Here is a 19,703-nt window from a genome sequence, read left to right as displayed (position 1 = left end):
TCATTCATAAAAGAAAGACTTATGAAATAATACTGAGTGGCCTATGGGTGGCGCTGTCCAGGGAGAGTATAAATACTCGGGCATGGGCCCAGCTTGCGCAGGACGTTCTTAACAGGAACTAGTGAAGGACACAACTAGACCTCCATGTTGTAAAACTGTTGATTAAAGCTTTGTTTAACACTTAGACCAAGTGCCTAGTAGTTTCCTTACGTCATACTCCACTCATATTCGGAGCTTGCCACCAGCTCTCCCGTGGCGTGGGCAGCAATCGCTTAATGCTGGCAGCTGCTGTTGGAGAAACGCGCGCCCAGCAAGAAGGTGTTTTCAGTCACACTGCTGCAGCGAGGCCTCAACTTTCCAATGCCGACACCCAGGCTGGGGGGCAGAGTCGGACAGAATAAGCACACGGCCAAAGCAGTGTTGCTACCATCATGGGGAGGGGACAGCACTAAAGAAAACGCCAACTTTTAAAAGATTGCACCTGCACAGCTGCTGGAAAGTCAATCTTCCCTCGCAATACGAACTTCTTCTTCCCTTCTTAGGCAGTCCCTCGGAACCGAGGATGACTTGCTTCCACGTTAAAAATGAGTTCTCAGGTGACTGATGAGTCCAATGCGGGACCTACAGTCTCTGTCACAGGTGGGGCAGACGGTGGTTGAAGAGGCGGGTGGGTGGGGTGCTTGGGTTGACGTGCGCTCCTTGCGCTGCATGCGCTGGGCTTCCGCTTGCTCCCGGCGAAGAGACTCGAGGTGTTCAGCACCTTCCCGGATGCTTCTCCTCCACTTTGTGCGGTCTTGGGCCAGGGATTCCCAGGTGTCGGTGGGGGTGTTGCACTTTCGAAAGCGGCAGAACTGCACCCAGCACAGTGGAACCCCTTCAGGATCAATGGTCCATTAGTCATGCGCAATTCCACAGCACATTCAGGAATGAATAATTCATGCTCCAACTGTCACTGCCCTGTCCAAAGTCACCAAATTCCCTTTTATCCCCTAACTGGCAAACGACATTCAAACATACTGGTGTTTGGTCTCCGGGAGAATAGCGGAGACTCGAGACCTTCGAGTGCTACTTCCCCCTTCCCCAGCCTCCTTTTGACTATAGCTTTGTACCACCAGTCCCTATTACAGGTCCAGTGGAAAGCGACGCTTATTTTCCATGTCTCCAACCCCTGTTCTCAATATCCCCAAAGCCTGCGACCCCAGCACTGCCGGAGGCTTGAAGGTTGTCTAATTGACACAATTATGGGTTGCTTGCTGTGGGAGTACCATGGTCCTGCTGCCATTGACACATGATCAACTTCTAAATGCCTACAAACCATCATATACTCCTACAGAGCAGAGTCGGTAGAGTAGAATAAATGTTTTGTCATGTATAAACACTAAACAATCAACCACAACATTTTAACGTTTGAGTTCTTCCTTTTGAACACTAATCTTCCAGCATTACACGCGGTACGACACAAGCTTCAGAAGATAATAATGGCTGAGGCTATTAGTGGACATAGGCCAACAGGCTTTGGCTGCCATTTCAGATTTTAATTAGGTAACGAAATACAATTTTCCAGCTTTGAGCAAGATTGGCCGACTGTCAAACAGGCAATTTCAAGTCTGTGCCAGGTCCTGCATAAGAAAAGGAGTCTTGCTGGTTTTTCCAGCACAACATATCAAACCTTAGCCAAACTCAGAATCTTGAAGGAATCATGTCCCCTTTTATATCAACTGAGATATGTACGACAAACATGTCTTTGTGATTGGACACTAAGGCCTAGCTACAAGGATGGGGGATCTTAGCTACAAGGAGGTTGGAGAAGCTGAATTTGTTTTCATTAGAGCAAAGGAGGTTGAGGGATGATTTGATAGAGGTGTACAAGATTATGACGGGTTTGGATAGGCTAGACGGGGAAAGGCTGTTCCCACTAGTTGATGGTACAAGGACTAGAGGACACAGATTTAAGGTTTTGGGCAAGAGATACAGGGGGGATGTGAGGGGAAACTTTTTTACGCAGCGAGTGGTGAGGACCTGGAACTCGCTGCCAACGGAAGTGGTGGAATCGGAGACACTCGATGTTTTCAAGGGGAGACTGGATAGGCACTTGAGGGAAATAAGCTTGCAGGGCTCCGGGGATAGAGCGGGGGAATGGGAACTGACTGGATTGCTCTACAGAGAGCCAGCACGGTCTCGATGGGTCGAATGGCCTCCTTCTGTGCCGTTATGACTCTATAACTCTATGACCCTCCCTGACAGTCATACCCAATGGGAGGGTAAAATCAACCCCCAAGTCTTCAATGGGTCAACTCATTCTCAAATTGGACAAATTGCACAACTTGGTGATTTGTTTTGCTAGTTTTTAGACAAGGATTTCTTCATATCGATCAACACTCCCATTGACTCAGTATTGATTTTAAAAACCTCTGTACAATAATGCTACATTAATTCTACAAAAACTATGATACCAGGGAATTTTACCACAAAAGGCTATTGAGGTAAAGTCAATAAGTATATTTAAGAGGGAAATAACACTTGAAGAAGAAAGATATTAAATGGCACAGACAAAGAGCAGGAGAATAAATATAGTAACAGTTTCAGGCAAGAAAAGACCTTCAGTCCATCTAGACCACCTATCCATAGTATTCCTTGCTTCATTTCGAATAACATGAATCCCATTTGTTGACACGAACCCGTCTAGATCCTTCTTGAAACCCATTAGATGTTCTTGTTCCGGTAATCTGTCCCACATACTTCCCACCCTTTTAATGAAAAGGTTCCTTCTGCAATTCCTATTTTCTTTTGTTGTCCTTAATTTGCAACTATGACCCCTTACGCTTAAATTCTGTGCACGACAGAAAAGCACATTTGTCCTAACCTTTCATAATTCTAAACACTTCTGCCATATCCCCTCCTTTTTGAGAGAAAACATCCCGGGCCGTCAATCTTTCCTCATACGTCCTTTCGGGAAGTTCTGGGATAAATCGGGTACTCCTTCTCTGTATCGACTCCAATAATTGAATATCCTTTTGAAACAGAGGAGGCTGAGGGGAGACTTGATTGAGGTGTATAAAATTATGAAGGGCCTAGACAGAGTGGCTAGGAAGGACCGATTTCCCTTAGCAGAAGGGTCAATAACCAGGGGGCATAGATTAAAAGTAACTGGTCGGAGGTTTAGAGGGGAGTTAAGGAGAACTTTTTTCACCCAGAGGGTGGTGGGGGTCTGGAACTCACTGCCTGAAAGGGTAGTAGAGGCAGAAACCCTCATTGCATTTAAAAAGTACTTGGATATGCACTTGAAGTGCCGTAACCTACAGGGCTAGGGACTAAGAGCTGGAAAGTGGGATTAGGCTGGATCGCTCTTATTTGGCCGGCACAGACATGATGGGCCAAACGGCCTCCTTCTGTGCCGTAAATTTCTCTGATTCCTATGAAATGGGAAATTATAGAATCATAAAATGGTTACAGCACAGAAGGAGGCCATTCGGCCCGTCGAACCCATGCTGGCTCTCTGCAAGAGCACTTCAGCTAGTCTCACTCTCCCGCTCTGATAGGGGCAGCTAGCATCAGCACGTACACAATGAGTTGAGTCGACTCCTTGTGTATGGAATTTTCTGATTCTATATGCAGCTCACATGGTTTGCAATGAGCACATTCAGACCAGAAAGATTCCAGGTTTACTTTGCTGAATCAGCTGGTCTCGGCTAATGTGGCAATGTGGGCATAAATAGCTCGCCTCATCAAAGTCTTTCATAATTTTAAAGACCTCTATTAGGTCACCCCTCGGCCTTTTTTCAAGAGAAAAGAGACCCAGCCTGTACATCCTTTCCTGATATGTATACCCTCACATTTCTGGTATCATCCTTGCAAATCTTCTCTGCACCCTCTCCAGTGCCTCTATATCCTTTTTATAATGGCCCTGAAATTAGGATCGGGAGCTTGCCGCGCGTGCAAGCCCCCGATGTGCACTTACCCAGCGCGCTGACATTTGAATCGTGACCCGCATTGCATTTCCTCTCACTGGCCCGCTTGAGGTCCTGCCATGCCACGCTGTGCGTGCGTGACCCAGCGGCGTACTTAGTGCGATGAGCCGGCTGGGATCACGTGAGCACAGGGCAACCAATGGGAGGTTGCAAATGTTCATTCATGAGTTTGACAGTAAGGGCTGTCAAACTCATGAAAACTCCTGGCCCCAAAACACTACTTAAACTTGAAAGAAAATTAAAAACAACATTGCACTACTTAAATGAACCATAAATAAGTGTAAAAAAAACTATTTTAAACAATAATTTTAAAATTTGAAAAAAGTTATATAAAAAATCAGGGCTAAAACTAAACTTACCTTACTGTAAATTCTTAAAAAATAATAAACCTGTGGAAATTTTTTTTATAAATTGTATTAATAGACCACTTACCTGTAAAACTAAGTACTTACGTGTGGTTTTTCAATGCGTAAAAGCCGGAGGCCTTTACACATGCGCAACTCTCTAAAAATAAAGGAAATCCAAGTCGCACGCGCAGACTCCTGCGTGCACGCATTCAGCCTCTTAACCCCTTGGGTCAGAGGAGAGGAAATGCCGGTTTTCCCCGCATGCGCTGTGCATGCTGAAAACCGGCAATTCCTCCGGGCACACGCGTGAGTACCCCGTCCGTACTCGCGCGTTGGGAGAGGAATTACTGGGCCAATATGGCGACCAGAACTGTATGCAGTTACTTATTTGTTTGCGAGATCTGTCCGTAACAAACCTTGCAAGGGTGAATAGAAATAAATATAAAATGTTGATGCAGAGCCTCTTCTCTGCCACCAAGATTTGCAATCTAATGTAGAGCAGTTTCAAAATGAGCTCAGATATTAATGATTTAATTACTTCTCTGCAGAGATTAAAACAGCTGCAGTAATCTACTGTGTGATCTTTTACCACAGTCTAATACTTAAACCCACTAGTGGCAACTAGATGGTTATCTAAAGTCCCCTCTGTGTTGCCAGGTACAGCCTCATGAAACATTCTCCTTCTAGATACAGTAGCATTATTCTTTAATGGTTATTCTGAAACTTTGGAACCATCTAGTGGCGAAAGAAAGCAAAGTAGCAGCTGTTTCAACATCAATAACTTATTGCTGAGGCCGTGGTAGTTGATTTTAAGCTTTCGAAAAAAAAGTGTTGTTTCTGTTCAAGAACTTGCATTTCTATTGGCATTTTACCACATCCCCGTGACATCCCAAAATGCTTCACATCCAATGAATGAATTACCTTTGAAACGTGGTCACTTTTGTTATATGTGAGAACGCAGCTGCCGATTTGCACGCAGCAAAAATGCCATGGGATCTTTAACATCCACCTGGACAGACAGGCAAGGCCTTGGTTTAATAGCTCTTCTGAAAGACAGCACCTCTGACAAAGCAGCATTGCTCAGGACTTCTTTTGAAGGGGTCAGCCTGGAGTGGGTCTGTGAACCCTTGACCTTCTGGCTCAGACGAGACAAAGTGACAGTTAACAATGGAGCCAAGCTCGCCAGTAATATGTAATTGTTTTTCTTTCCCTGTAATACCAGCTATTCATTTTAAGCCACATTTTTTTTCCATTCCCAATGCCAAGTCGCATTCCTGGGTTGCTAGGGCAGGCAGGTGACCAATGTTAATCCAGCTTCAGCACTGGCTGTTAAGAGCTGTGCAGATTGACTCACTGCCTGATTTCTGCTACTCTCTCAGGAAGTACTTCAAATGTCAGCTTTCTAGATTGATAGAACCCTCGTCTCCAAGTCAGAAATTGGGGGTTCAAGCCCCACTCCGGGACTCAAGGACACATTCGAGGCTGACACTTCAGTGCTGCACTGTCGGATGTGCCATCTTTCAGATGAGACAGTAAGCCAAGGCCCCATCTGCCCGTTCAGGTAGACCTAAAAGATCCTATGGCACTAATCAAAGAAAAGAAAAGAGTTCGCCCAGTGTCCTGGTCAACATTCCTCCCTCAACCAACACCACCAAAAACAGATTAACTGATCATTTATCCCATTTACTGTTTGTGGGACCTCGCTAATTGGTTTGCCTGCATAACAAACAGCAACTACACTTCAAAAGTAATTCATTGGCTTTAAAGCACGTTGGGACATCCTGAAGGCATGAAAGGCGCTATATAAATGCAAGTTCTTTCTTTCGCAACTGTGACCCCAGGCAGCCTTGCTGAGATTCTAAACTCGCCATATGAGAATCTATGTCCTGCCATCTGAGGACCAAAGCATTAGTTCACCAATGCACTGTGCATAGGCCTGACTCCAGTTTGCTATTCAGCGTCAGTTTTCAGGAGACTATATATAATTGGGTACCTTCAGTAAACTGATTATATTTCATTTTTTGCTGTTATTCAGAAAGCCAGATAACAGGCAAGGTCCACAGTAGAGAGCACCGAGGTTGATAATAGGAGAGAAGATGACATAAATCAGGATGCAATGAGGTGACGCCAAGCTTCAGTTTTCAAAGCTTGTGGATTGTAGGAGGAAGGGAAGGTTGAGGGAGGGACGGAGTTCGACAGGTTAGGTGTCCTGGGAGTAAGTTATAAAAGGAGATTAACATTCTGCTTTATGTCTGAGCTCAAGTTGAAGGCTGTTAGTGCTGGGGAATGGAGCACTTGCCCTTCATTAAGTTGGTGTCTTCATCAAGCACTTTCACATCAGGTTTAGAACAGTTTGATAAAATATAATCATTTTACAGCAGAGAAAGCGGCTATTTAGCCCAACACGTCTGGACTGACTCTCCAAGAGAGCTATCCACTCAGTCCCATTCCGCTGCCTTTTCCCAACACCCTTCTCAATACAATAACAAAATACTGCGGATGCTGGAAATCTGAAATAACAACAGAAAACACTGGAAAAACTCAGCAGGCCAGGCAGCATCCGTGGAGAGAGAAACAGAGTTAATGTTTCAGGTCGATGACCTTTCGTCAGAACTGGAAAAAAACAGGAAATGGAAAGCAAGTTTAGGGGCTTGGAAAAGGGGGAGGGGAAGAAAGAACCAAAGGGAAGGTCAGTGACAGGATAGAAAGCAGGAGAGATTAAGAGACCCTTCTCAATACTCCTTTTTAAAATATTTATCCAGTTTGTTTTAAAAGCAATGTAGATTCTGCTTCCACCATTGTTTCTGATGTCCAACAACACTCTGTGTAAAAAGAAAATTCTCTTAACTTCTCCTTTTATTATTTTGGTGATGATCTTAAATTTCTACCTATTAGCTACTGACTCACTGACCGGTAACTAAAGCCTCCCGCTCCCGGTATTATCTTAGTGAATCTTCTGTCTCCATGAACTTGACCTCCTTCCTAAAGTAGGGTGTCTATAGGTGGATACAGTATTCTAACTGTGCCATAGCCAATGATTTGTATAGATTTAGTATTAACTATTTACTTTTGAACTCTATGCCCCTATTTTATAAAACTTAGGATCAGATCCCCTATGCATTTGGTTATTGGAATATTTATATAGACTGAGAGTAAGTACCTGTACTGCTGTTAGATAGTTAGATTGAAACAAACTGCCAGTAGGTACTGCAATTGGATATTGGGACAGTATTGCATGATTAAATTATAGTTTTGAGATAAAGTTATTAATCTGCGTCTTTTCCTTCTCCTTTACCAAGAAAGGAGTGTAACAGAATGTCCTTTGTACTCTAGTTAAATGAGGAGGATCATGCTACAATTAGCATTTTGTACTTAAAAGTCTTCACTCTTTTTTCTTCTCCCTATAGGTCATGTTTGGAACAATGTTTGATAATAGTGTTGGGGACCATACTATTCTGTGAACAAATTCGCAAGTACTGAAGATCAAATGCAAGTGATTTGCACTCGAAGCCACAGGAGCTTTCAGAACAAATAACTTGGCAAACGTGTATTGTAAAGTGCTTTGCACTGGCTTCTGATACACTGTGTGGAAAAGGGCATAAATGTGCAGGCACCAGTTATTAGTTAAAGCGCGCATCTTTTTCTCAGTTGTAGTGTACTATTTCTTATTTAAAACACAATATGATTGGATAAGTCTTCTCATACTCGCGTGGAATGCCTTGAGTCAGCACATGTGAAAATACGTACTATTGTGCTTGGTTAACCATGTCCGCAGCCCCGCTGCAGCCAGCGTCCCCCCTCTCTGCGAAGGGATGCTGAAAGTAGGGGCTCCCACTTTTAATGCTAATGTCTTTTTAGGACGTGTTCAGAAACATGGGGAAAAACTCCAGCCTGAGGTCACTTGCGACGTGAAGTCTTACCAAAGAGCGTAAGGGTGTCAGATAAAGCACTGTGCTGCATAATTACCAGAGAATGTAGTGCCATTGCAAGAGAAGTGAAGACAACAGATACCCAAGTGCACTTTCTAATAGGTGTCAGTGGATAGCAATAAGGACCAGTGACCCCGGCTGATGTTTTCCCTCCTTAGCCCCGGCACTGAAGCCAAATGCAGTGCCCCAAACGTGATCAGCTAACTTGGGACAGGCTGGGAATGCGAATCTATGACCTTCCTAATTTGTATGGGTCAGCAACATGGATACAACACAATCGTGCATTAATCCTCTGAGCCACTTGAAAGAGCATTTAAGGATGATTGCCAAAAAGCAGTCTAAAGGGTTTGATTTTTTTTTACATGCCGCTGGACACAAAGAAGTAACACGGGGCAATTTATTTTCCATGAAGTAATTTAAGTTATTGGGTTTGGTGAAGCAGGCTGCATTTTAATGAATGGAATATGGCATTCCTTTAACGTTACGTGACTGTTATTCTGAAGGTCCTTAATTAAGAGTCATTCACTGTCTAACTGTAGAACAAATTGTTGCCTCTCGTTCAGAAAAACAAAGCTCACTCCTGTGCCATTCCCCCACCTTTAATGACACAAGTGCATTTAATGCACAGCTGCAACGTCTCAATGTGAGTTATACTGACAATACAGGAATAGGGTAGGGTTTTTCATGTTCATGATTATGAAATATATAATTATTAAAGTAATAAACTAATTTTTTGTTGCACTCCAGTGTGAAGCACATGCAATTGTTATTTAACTGATAAAATACTAGTGTATGCTAATGATATATTAATAAATATAATATATTACCAGTATCCTACTTGTCACTCTTTTTTGGAAGCGTCATAGAATCACAGAAATTTATGGCACAGAAGGAGGCCATTCGGCCCGTCGTGTCTGTGCCGGCCGTAAAAGAGCTATCCAGCCATATCCCACTTTCCAGCTCTTGGTCTTGTAGGTTGCGGCACTTCAAGGAATGTCGTGAGATAATAGTTGGAGGTAACTGCCTTTCTATTCGCAATTTTGCCCATGTGATTTTAGTTCCCAAGCCTATGGCAATTCTGCTATTTGGTAAAATATGGAAGTGGATAGAGAATCACCAAACCCAGTGGGTGTCACTGGCAAGGCCAGCATTTATTGCCCATTTCTAATTGCCCTTGAGAGGATGGTGGTGAGCCACCATTTCAGAGGGCAGTTAAGAGACAACCACATTGCTGTGGGTCTGGAGTCACATATACGCCAGACCGGGTAAGGGCGGCAGATTTCCTTACCTAAAAGGACAGTAGTTAACCAGATGGGTTTTTAACAACAAGCTGGTAGCTTCATGGTCACCATTAATGATACTAGCTTTTTATTCCAAATTTATTTAATTAACTGAATTTAAATTCCCCAGCTGCCATGGTGGGATTTGAACTCATAGAGCTGAATTTTCTCAATGGGAAGCTTTTGGAGGCAGGACTCTCACTTGTCGGGTTTTAGTCCCGCCTCCATCAACTTGTGGCCAATCCACACGATTTTCCCTTGATTGACCTTGTTAAGTCCGCCCAGCGGGCTCAGCCGGCCAATTAAGGGAAAGCCGGTTACAGGTAACGTCAGCGAGTGACATTTCATCTGTCAAGAGCTTTTGACAGATGAAATGTCAGCATTTGACGGCTCTGTGAAGCTGTCAAACACTGACAATCTGTCCTCTAAGTTGAGTCCTTCCACTCAGGCTCAGTTAGAGATCTCTCCTGAGCAGAAAGCAGAAGGCTGCAGCTTTTGACAGCTCAGCGGGCATTCTGCTTTCTGTGCCGGTGAGCTGAGGGACTCCCGAGACCTGAAGGGACGAAGCCTGCAGGAAGAAGTAAAGGTAAGTAAAACTTATTAAAACACTTTACACTCACCTCACACACTCATCTCTCCACACTTGCACCCATCACTCACCTGCACACCGGACATCTCCGCCCCTCCGACCACCACAGACCGACGGCCCGCCTCGCTGACCCTGACAAGGTTCGGAGATGTCAGGGCGCCCACAATTCAGTGCTGAAAATAGGGATTCTCCAAAAAACTGCCTGTTAACTATCTGCTAACAGGCAGTTAATTGGCACTAATCCCCTTCCCGCCTCAGGGAGACGGTTCCCAGCGCGGGTCGGATACCCGCCTCCTGGGAAGATAGCACCGAGGTGGGTTGTGGGGCGGGATGGGTACCCACCTCCAGATTCTGCCATTTACCCGGCAGTCCCGCCTCCATCCCCGCCTCCCCAGAGCTGGCAAAATCGCCCCCATAGTCTCACAGATTACTATCCCAGTAACAAATTACCATTATGCTACCGTACCCCTGCTTAACCTACAGGGTATTGACAGCTGATTTACCTGTCAACAGTACTTTTAAAAATAGGCAGTGAAATTCTGAGAGGAAAGTATATAATTTGTGTCTGCTCTTTGCTAAAGCAATCTAAAACTAATCCACAGCCCTGCTCTCTCTCTTTATGATGCAATGGTCTCTGCCTCAACCATTCCTTGTAGCAAAGCATTCCAGGCTCCAACAACCCTGGACATAAAGAAATTTCTCATAACCCCTCCCTTCATTCTCTTAGTAACAGTTTTAAATTGAAACCCTTCGTCGCTAAGAGGAAATAGCCTTTCCCAATTCACTCCATCAAAAAACTCCATAATTTTAAAAACTGGAAATAATCTCAGTATCTCACGTTTTTCTACATAAGTATAGCTTCCCATCATTGGTGTCGTCTTGGCGATTCTACATCGTACTCATACAGAAAGACTTTAATGTCCTTTCTATAATGGATTGCCCGAAACTGCACACCATACTCTAACTGTGGACTAACCAATGTTTTGTACAAATTTATAAATACCTCTTAGATATCAGCCATGGTTCAGTTGGTAGCACTCTCATCTCCAATTCAGGAGGTTGTAGTTTCAACTCCAACTGTAGCAATTTGGGCACAAAATCTAGGCGAGTACTCCAGTGCAGTACTGAGGGAATGCTGCACGGTCAGAGGTGCCGTCTTTTGGATGAGACATTAAACCAAGGCCCCATCTCCCCTCTGTAGGTAGGTGAACCCACACCTTCCCTCTTATACTCTAATTCCAGAATGCGACCTGAATCCGTCTGGGTGGGGTAAAATGATCACGGCTCACAACTCGGTATTCTTTTAGCTGTTTATTGTACTACGGATAACACACAAACGTCAATGTACTGTTCCCTTTAACTTCAAACAGTGCTCACATACACGGTTCCTTTTAACTCTCTCTAATTTCAAACACCACTCACCCCCGCGATCACTCGGAGGAGTGTGTTTCCATCTGTACGGGTGATCAAATCCGGCCGCAGCTCCCTTGCAAGTTGCCGAAGTTTGCCCGTAAATGCACCCTTTTTATAATACATAGATCATACCCGTGACAATTGATTCAAGCAAACCCACCAGCCCCACCCCCACCCCTGCCCTTTGATTGTACCATCGTAATCTTGTCTATTTCTGCAAATCTATAGAGTACTTGATTTGATCACTTCCTCCATCCTGGGTCAGTGAATAGTCCATTATCACACTAAGGTGTTTTGATGAGGAAAAGTTCCAGGCTTATCAGCATTCTTAAAGGTTGGCAAATGGGTTTTACTCCAGCAACAATTTTGATATTAACATCTCCAAAGGAACAAAGGTTCGCTCTGCGTTGGTTCCTACTATACAGTCCAGGCTACGCAGATCCGATTGGTTAAATAAGTAACTTATTCATTTACAGAATTTACATGCCTGTCCTTGGCATTTATGACTCCTCAAGTTACATTTTGGACCTCTAGGGCTAGCGCCCTTTGGGCTCTCTCCCTTTCTGTTGGCACCTCCTGTTGCCATTCTTCGAGGGGCTGGGACTGATACTGATGGCCCTTGTGGCTGTCTCTGTGGCCGCATCACCATAGGTACAGCCTCATCTTCCATGGTCCACCATTTTATCATGCTCATAACAGTCCCTACCGCTCTCTGCCATTTCCTTTCAATACCCAGCAGTTTCAAAGTCACTTGCATTACTGGTCCAGTAAAGTGACTTCCCTGATCTGATGGTAGTCCCCATCTAGAGAATGCCTCCTTCACCAGGATTTTTGCCGTAGTTAGGGCAGTAGCTGCCTTACATGGAAATGCCTCAACCCATTTGGCGAAGTTATCTACCAGAACTAAACAGTACTTATTCCCTCTGCTGGAAGTTGGGAGGAGTCCTATAAAATCTATCTGCACATACTGCCAAGGCCCTTCTGATATTCAGGAGTGCCCCAAAGGTGCCTTTCTCCTATGTGGGTCTGGATTATTGGCCACACAAATCAGACAATTCTGACAAAAATCCTCCACATCCTCTCTCTGATGAGGCCACCATCCCACTGCATTAATTCTTCTCCACGTTTTCCTCTACACTAGGATGCCCTGCTCCTGGTCCCCCATGTACTAATTGTTGAAAATCCTCCCTCTGGGCTGTGGGCACCCCCCCCATTTATCATTCTTAAACAACATCCCTTCTTTTATTCCCACTTCAGGTCTTCCATATGGTCCCTCAACAGTCTCCTCTACATTGGGGAGACCAAACGCAGATTGGGTGACCGCTTTGCGGAACACCTCCGTTCAGTCCGTAAGGGGGACCCCGAGCTTCCGGTCGCCTGTCATTTCAATTCACTGCCCCATTCCCACTCAGACCTCACCGTACTCGGCCTCTTGCACTGTTCCATGGAAGCTCAGCGTAAGCTCGAGGAACAGCACCTCTTCTTTCGATTAGGCACTTTACAGCCCTCTGGACTCAACATAGAATTCAACAATTTCAGATCATAACGTAGATATATATTTTTTATCCACACTTTTGTTCTGTTCTTCTCTCCCACAGGGCAGCTGTCCTCCATTCTGCCTGTGCAATTTACACTTCATCTAGAGCCATCCTTTGTTTCTTAACCTGTCCCATTACCATCCCCTTTTGTCTTGAATATCTCTTAATGTCTCTTAATCTCTCCTGCCTTCTGGCCTATCACAGGCCTTCCCTTATGTTCTTTCATCCCCTCCCCCATTTCCCAGCCCCTACACTTGCTTAAAAATCTGTTCCATTTCCTGCTTTTTTCCAGGTCTGACGAAAGGTCATCGACCTGAAACGTTAACTCTGTTTCTCTCTTCACAGATGCTGCCTGACCTGCTGAGTATTTCCAGCATTTTCTGTTTTTATCCCCCTTCTCTAGTTTGCCTAACACCTCCCTGAGTACTGGATCAGCCTATTGCACTTCTATAAGATCACTCACTCTCACTGGCTCAACCACTGCCATCATTGCTATTTCTCCCATTCCTTCCATGGGATCCCAAGGCACTCCTCCTACAGCGCCTTTCTTTGCCAGCATGTCTGCTTTCTCGCTTCCTTCCCATCTCGGCTCTGCCTTAGAGTGAGCCTTCACTTTGTGGATAAAATAGTCCTATTTCCCTTCATTGTTCCTGATCACCTGCAGCACCGTCTTCAGCACAGGGCCACTAGAGTGTGGTTCCCCATCTGCTGATCTAAATCCTCGCTTTTCCCAAACCGCTAGAAACTCCATCAGTGAATTACAAACAAACATAGAATCCGAACAGACGGTCTATGGTGGTGGGGACTCAGTTGGGTGGGTTACTACATACGCAACAACAGCCAACTCCGCTTGCTGAGCACTCAGACGATTCGATTAATTTCAGTGACACGGCTATCTCATTACTCGGATCCCAAATTCCACATCCCTGTTGAGGGACCATATGGAAGACCTGAAGGCCTTTCTCCCTTTTCCATATAACTGGCTGGATCCATCTACAAAGATGTCTCTCCCCTGTGGTTGAATGCCCTTCTTAAAATATAAAATTCTAACAGGACTAGACAGACTAGATGCAGGAAGGATGTTCCCGATGGCGGGGGAGTCCAGAACCAGGGGTCACAGTCTAAGGATAAGGGGTAAACCATTTAGGACAGAGATGAGGAGGAATTTCTTCACCCAGAGAGTGGTGAACCTGTGGAATTCTCTACCACAGAAGGCAGTAGAGGCCAATTCATTAAATATATTCAAGAAGAAGTTAGATATATTTCTTAAGGCTAAAGGGATCAAGGGATATGGGGAGAAAGCAGGGACAGGGTACTGAATTTGGATGATCAGCCATGATCGCATTGAATGGCGGAGCAGGCTCGAGGGGCCGAATGGCCTACTCCTGCTCCTATCTTCTATGATAGCAGCAAATAGTGATGGTATTTGCCTGTTTGATTATGATGCCTTACCAGCATGTTTGCCTGATTGATTACTTATGCCTGACCAGCAGAGGGCATGTGAGAGACAAGCAGTTTAGTTTTACTTTCGTTTTAGATGGATCTCTAAGATGGTGTCTCCTGTAATGCTGTTAAATGAGTTGAACATACTTTAGATAAAAAGACATCTCTTTCATGAATGTGTCATCATTGAACCCACATACAAATTAACACATGGTGTTAAAAGTGATTGAAAGCGATGAAGAGGAAAAATCTGAAGTTAAATCAGCTCTCCACATATTAACAAGCCAAAAGAGAACATTGTTACTTACCATTGGAGAATAGCTAACGAAGTGAAAAATGGAAGGTTTACACCCACCGGCGAAGCTTCAGTTGACAGGTAATGTGGCTGAAAATTGGAGGAGGTTCAAACAACGTGTGGAGTTGTATTTAGCGGCAATTGGAGCTGACGAGAAAAGTGATAAAATGAAAGCGTCAGTGTTCTTACATGTCGTGGGTGATGAAGCGCGGGAGGTGTATAATAACTTCACATTCGCTGCTGATGGAGACAAAATGAAGTTGGATAAAATAATGGAACAGTTTGAGGCCTACTGCATACCTAAACGTAACGTGACATTTGAGAGGCACACATTTTTCACATGTGTACAGAAAACAGGTGAGACTATTGATCAGTATGTGACTGAACTGAGAAACCAAAGCAAATCATGTGAATTTGGGGGACTGACAGACTCGCTGATAAAAGACAGACTGGTGTGTGGTATTCCAGAGAATGGTCTAAGGGAAAGACTGCTAAGAGAGCAAGATCTAGACCTGGGAAAAGCCATAGCACTGTGTAGGGCTACAGAGACTGTGAAGTCGCAGGCAAAGGAGCTGTTCAGTGACAGTAGCTGCAACGTGGATGCAATGAGAATGAACGGACACAAACCGTTTAACGAAAAGAGCGCCAATGTGAAAAAAGAGGCATGGCCAGCGAACAAAAATGAAAGGGGCAATCGAAAGTCATGTAGTCGATGCGGTACACAGCATCCACCAAAAAAGTGTCCAGCATATGGTAAAAAATGCAATAGTTGCAACAAAAACAACCATTATGCTCGTTGCTGTAAGAACCAAGCGCAACAAAGCAAGGTCCATGCAGTAGATGAAAGCGAGATAGAGGAGTTCAATGTAGATGTTGTGTCTGAAAACAAAGAAGAAAAAAGAGACTGGATGTTGACACTAAAAGTGAATGACATACACATTCCATTTAAATTGGATACTGGAGCACAAGTTAATGTGATATCAGAGACTGAGTTTAAAAAAATTAGACCCAAACCAAAGATACATGGAATAAAAGTGAAAGTGACAGGATACTCAGGTACTGATATACCAGTGAAAGGAAGATGCATTGTCAAAGTGGCACACAAGGACAGAGAGCACACGCTAGCATTAATCGTGGTGCCAAAGGATGTGCAAGCCATACTAGGTTTAATAGCCTGTGAGAGACTGAACCTGGTAAAGAGAGTCCTCGTTGTGGAAAGTGAAGGAGAGACAGTCTATGATGAACTCATGAAAGAGTACAATGACCTATTTCAGGGTCGAGGCTGCCTTCCAGGAGAACACACGGTCAGGGTAGATAAAAGTATGCCAACGGTCATACATCCATGCAGAAAAGTTCCGTTTGCTCTTCAAAAGCAACTGAAGGCAGAGTTGGACAGGATGGAAAGCCTGAACATGATTCAGAAGATAGATGAGCCAACTGAGTGGGTGAGTTCCCTCATCGTTGTGGACAAAAAGAATGGAAAGCTCAGAATTTGCCTGGATCCAAGAGATCTAAACAGAGCAATAAAGAGAGAGCACTTCAAGCTTCCTACATGTGAGGAAATCATGTCACAGTTTGCAAATGCAAAGTATTTCAGCAAGTTAGATGCATCATCAGGATTTTGGCAGATGAAACTGGACGAAGCAAGTTCAAGACTGTGCACGTTCAACTGTCCATTTGGCAGATGCAGATTCCTAAGGTTACCATTTGGCATTGCCTCAGCTCCTGAAGTGTATCACAAAACTATCCATATGATCTATGAGCACCTGGAGGGAGTTGATACATCAATGGACGACATCATAGTATGGGGAACCACGAGAACTGAGCATGACGAGAGACTGAAAAAAGTGCTGGAAGCAACAAGGAAAACAAACCTGAAGCTGAATAGAGAGAAATGCCAGCTCGGGGTGACAGAACTGACATTCGTGGGAGATATCCTTAGCAGTGAGGGCATCAGACCAGATCCCAGAAAGGTGTCCGCCATTGAGAATATGCCAAAGCCACAATGCAAAAAGGACGTGCAGAGGTTTAATGGAATGATCAACTACATGGGTAAATTCATATCCAACCTCTCAGAAAAGATGGCGCCACTGAGACGACTAACTGAAAAGAACATAGAATGGGAATGGAATCATGAGCATGAGAAGTCATGGAGCGATCTAAAGAAATTGCTCACAGAGGAACCAGTTCTGAGGTTTTATGACCCAGCGAGACCCATCAAGATATCATCAGATGCATCACAGAGTGGGCTCGGTGCCGTTCTTCTGCAAAAATATGACTACTGGCAACCTATTGCATATGCATCGCGCTCAATGACAGACGCAGAGACGCGATATGCTCAAATAGAAAAGGAGCTGCTCAGCATCACATACGCCTGTGAAAGATTTCACCAGTTTGTGGCAGGACAAGCAATCGGTGTAGAGACTGACCATAAGCCCTTGATTGCATTGTTCCAAAAGCCACTAAATAGCTGTCCGCTTAGAATACAAAGAATGATGATCAGGCTGCAACGCTATACACTGAATGTTGCGTACACACCGGGTAAGCTGATGTATACAGCAGACACGTTGTCCAGAGCTGTAGACCCAAGTGAGCCCGCAAACACCAAAATGGATGAAAAAGTGAACGCCTACATGGACATGATCACAAGTGCACTGCCCATAGCAGATGCAAAAATGGAGCTCATAAAGACTGAGACAAACAAAGATGAAACAATGAGACGACTGAGGAAAAGCATCTTGGATGGATGGCCCAACATGAAGCAAGACTGCTCACCTGACATGGCAGAGTACTGGAACTGCAGGGCGGAACTATCAGTGGTCGAAGACATCATCTACAAAGGAAGTAAAATAGTTATCCCAAAGAGTCTGAGAAAAGAGATGCTAAAAGGGATCCATGGAGGACATCTGGGAATCGAAAAGTGTAAGAAAAGAGCACGAGAGGTGATGTACTGGCCACGAATCAACCAAGATGTGACAAATGAGGTGTCAAACTGCACAATATGCCTGAAATATCGAGCAAGCAATCCGGTAGAACCACTAAAGCCACACCCAGCGCCAGACAGACCTTACCAGAAGGTAGGCGCTGACCTATTCGTATGTCAAGGGAAGGACTATCTTGTAGTCACAGACTATTACTCCCTGTATCCAGAGGTTTGTAGACTGTACACCACCACTGCAGATGCTGTGATAACATGTATGAAAGCCATATTCTCCAGACATGGCGTGGCAAGCGAGGTCTTCACAGACAACGGACCCCAGTTTTACAATGCAAGTTTCCGACGCTTTGCCAAAGAGTGGGACTTTGTCCACACAATGTCAAGTCCTCACTTTCCACAGTCCAATGGACTAGTGGAAAAATCGGTCCAGACAGTGAAAAGACTGATGTACAAGGCAAAAGACAGTGGAACTGGCTTCTACCAAAGCATGCTTGTATACCGCACAACGCCGCTCGAGTGTGGTATGTCACCAGCCCAACTCCTTATGGGACATCGGCTAAGGTCAAACCTACCCATCCCGGAGAACCTCCTGAAAACAAAAGAGGGGGAGAAAGTGAGGAAGTTCAAAGAACAACAGAAAGAAAAGCAAAAGTACTACTATGACAGAGGAACACAAAACCTACCTGAACTCCACACTGGTGACCAAGTAAGGTTCAAAGACAAAACAAACATATGGACTCAGAAGGGAACTGTCCTGAGTGAAGTTCAACCAAGATCATACACCATTCAGACAGGTGAGGGTGCTGTTCTGCGAAGAAATCGTCGAGATCGTCTCAGGGGACCAGCCACAGCAGGTCAAAAGACTGATACTGTTGAACAACCTGATCACACAGCAGGTCAAAAGACTGATACTGTTGAACAACCTGATCACACAGCTGAGAAACCATCATCGGAGGCAACAACTCAGATTCAAGGACAATCAATCAGAAAATCCTCAAAACACGTGAAGCCTCCTGAGAGACTCATTGAGCAAATTTAAGGACTCTTGTTATAGAAGGAAGTAATGTTATCTTATTCTTTCTTCAAGTTCTAGTGTATTTACATATTTCATGTGAACACACAAAGCAAGGTTAAAAAACCTTGATAATGATAATGTAAGTTCATTAAGTGTTACAGTTAAAATGCAGATTAATACAAAGAAAACATGTTGTTAGTTAAAAGTAAAATACTTTTGTTTTAAGAAAGGGAGATGTAATGATATCAGCAAATAGTGATGGTATTTGCCTGTTTGATTATGATGCCTTACCAGCATGTTTGCCTGATTGATTACTTATGCCTGACCAGCAGAGGGCATGTGAGAGACAAGCAGTTTAGTTTTACTTTCATTTTAGATGGATCTCTAAGATGGTGTCTCCTGTAATGCTGTTAAATGAGTTGAACATACTTTAAATAAAAAGACATCTCTTTCATGAATGTGTCGTCATTGAACCCACATACAAATCAATACAATGAGGAGGAATTTCCTCACCCAGAGATTGGTGAACCTGTGGAATTCTCTACCACAAAAGGCAGTTGAGGCCAATTCATTAAATATATTCAAGAAGAAGTTAGATATATTTCTTAAGGCTAAAGGGATCAAGGGATATGGGGAGAAAGCAGGGACAGGGTACCGAGTTTGGATGATCAGCCATGATCTCATTAAATGGCGGAGTAGGCTCGAGGGGCTGAATGGCCTACCCCTGCTCCTATCTTCTATGTTTCTATGTTTCTCTTCTGGTCTCAGTGTGAGCCCCAATAAGTGTACCTCCTTTTGCCCTATCTGACTTTAGGGTTTACCTTCAACCCGCGCCGCGTTAGGAGCTGCAACAACTCCTTCAGCAATATGTTCCTCTACTCCTGGCATTCTCCCGCAGTCGTGTTTGTGTTGGGCAAATGCCCCCTTCTCCTGCACTATAATGGCCTT

At 44.3% G+C, this 19,703-nt stretch overlaps 1 protein-coding gene across 1 annotated transcript in view; it reads left to right on the top strand.

Annotated features, from left to right (window-relative positions):
* The window catches only part of LOC147105089 (solute carrier family 26 member 9-like), a 93,510-nt gene extending 84,440 nt beyond the window's left edge, over positions 1-9,070 (top strand). Inside the window, exon 20 of the mRNA XM_086011741.1 lies at positions 7,723-9,070. Within this exon, the coding sequence (XP_085867867.1) occupies positions 7,723-7,776 (54 nt within the window). The 3' untranslated portion in view covers positions 7,777-9,070. The remainder of the gene's footprint in view (positions 1-7,722) is intronic.
* The last annotated feature ends 10,633 nt before the right edge of the window (positions 9,071-19,703 follow it).

This window comes from Somniosus microcephalus, chromosome 18, assembly GCF_052327205.1.
Source record: "Somniosus microcephalus isolate GS21.2 chromosome 18, FLI_Smic_1.0, whole genome shotgun sequence".
Taxonomy (NCBI): Eukaryota; Metazoa; Chordata; class Chondrichthyes; order Squaliformes; family Somniosidae; genus Somniosus; species Somniosus microcephalus.
Note: the sequence above shows the minus strand (reverse complement) of the source record. Positions and strands in the feature narration are given on the sequence as shown.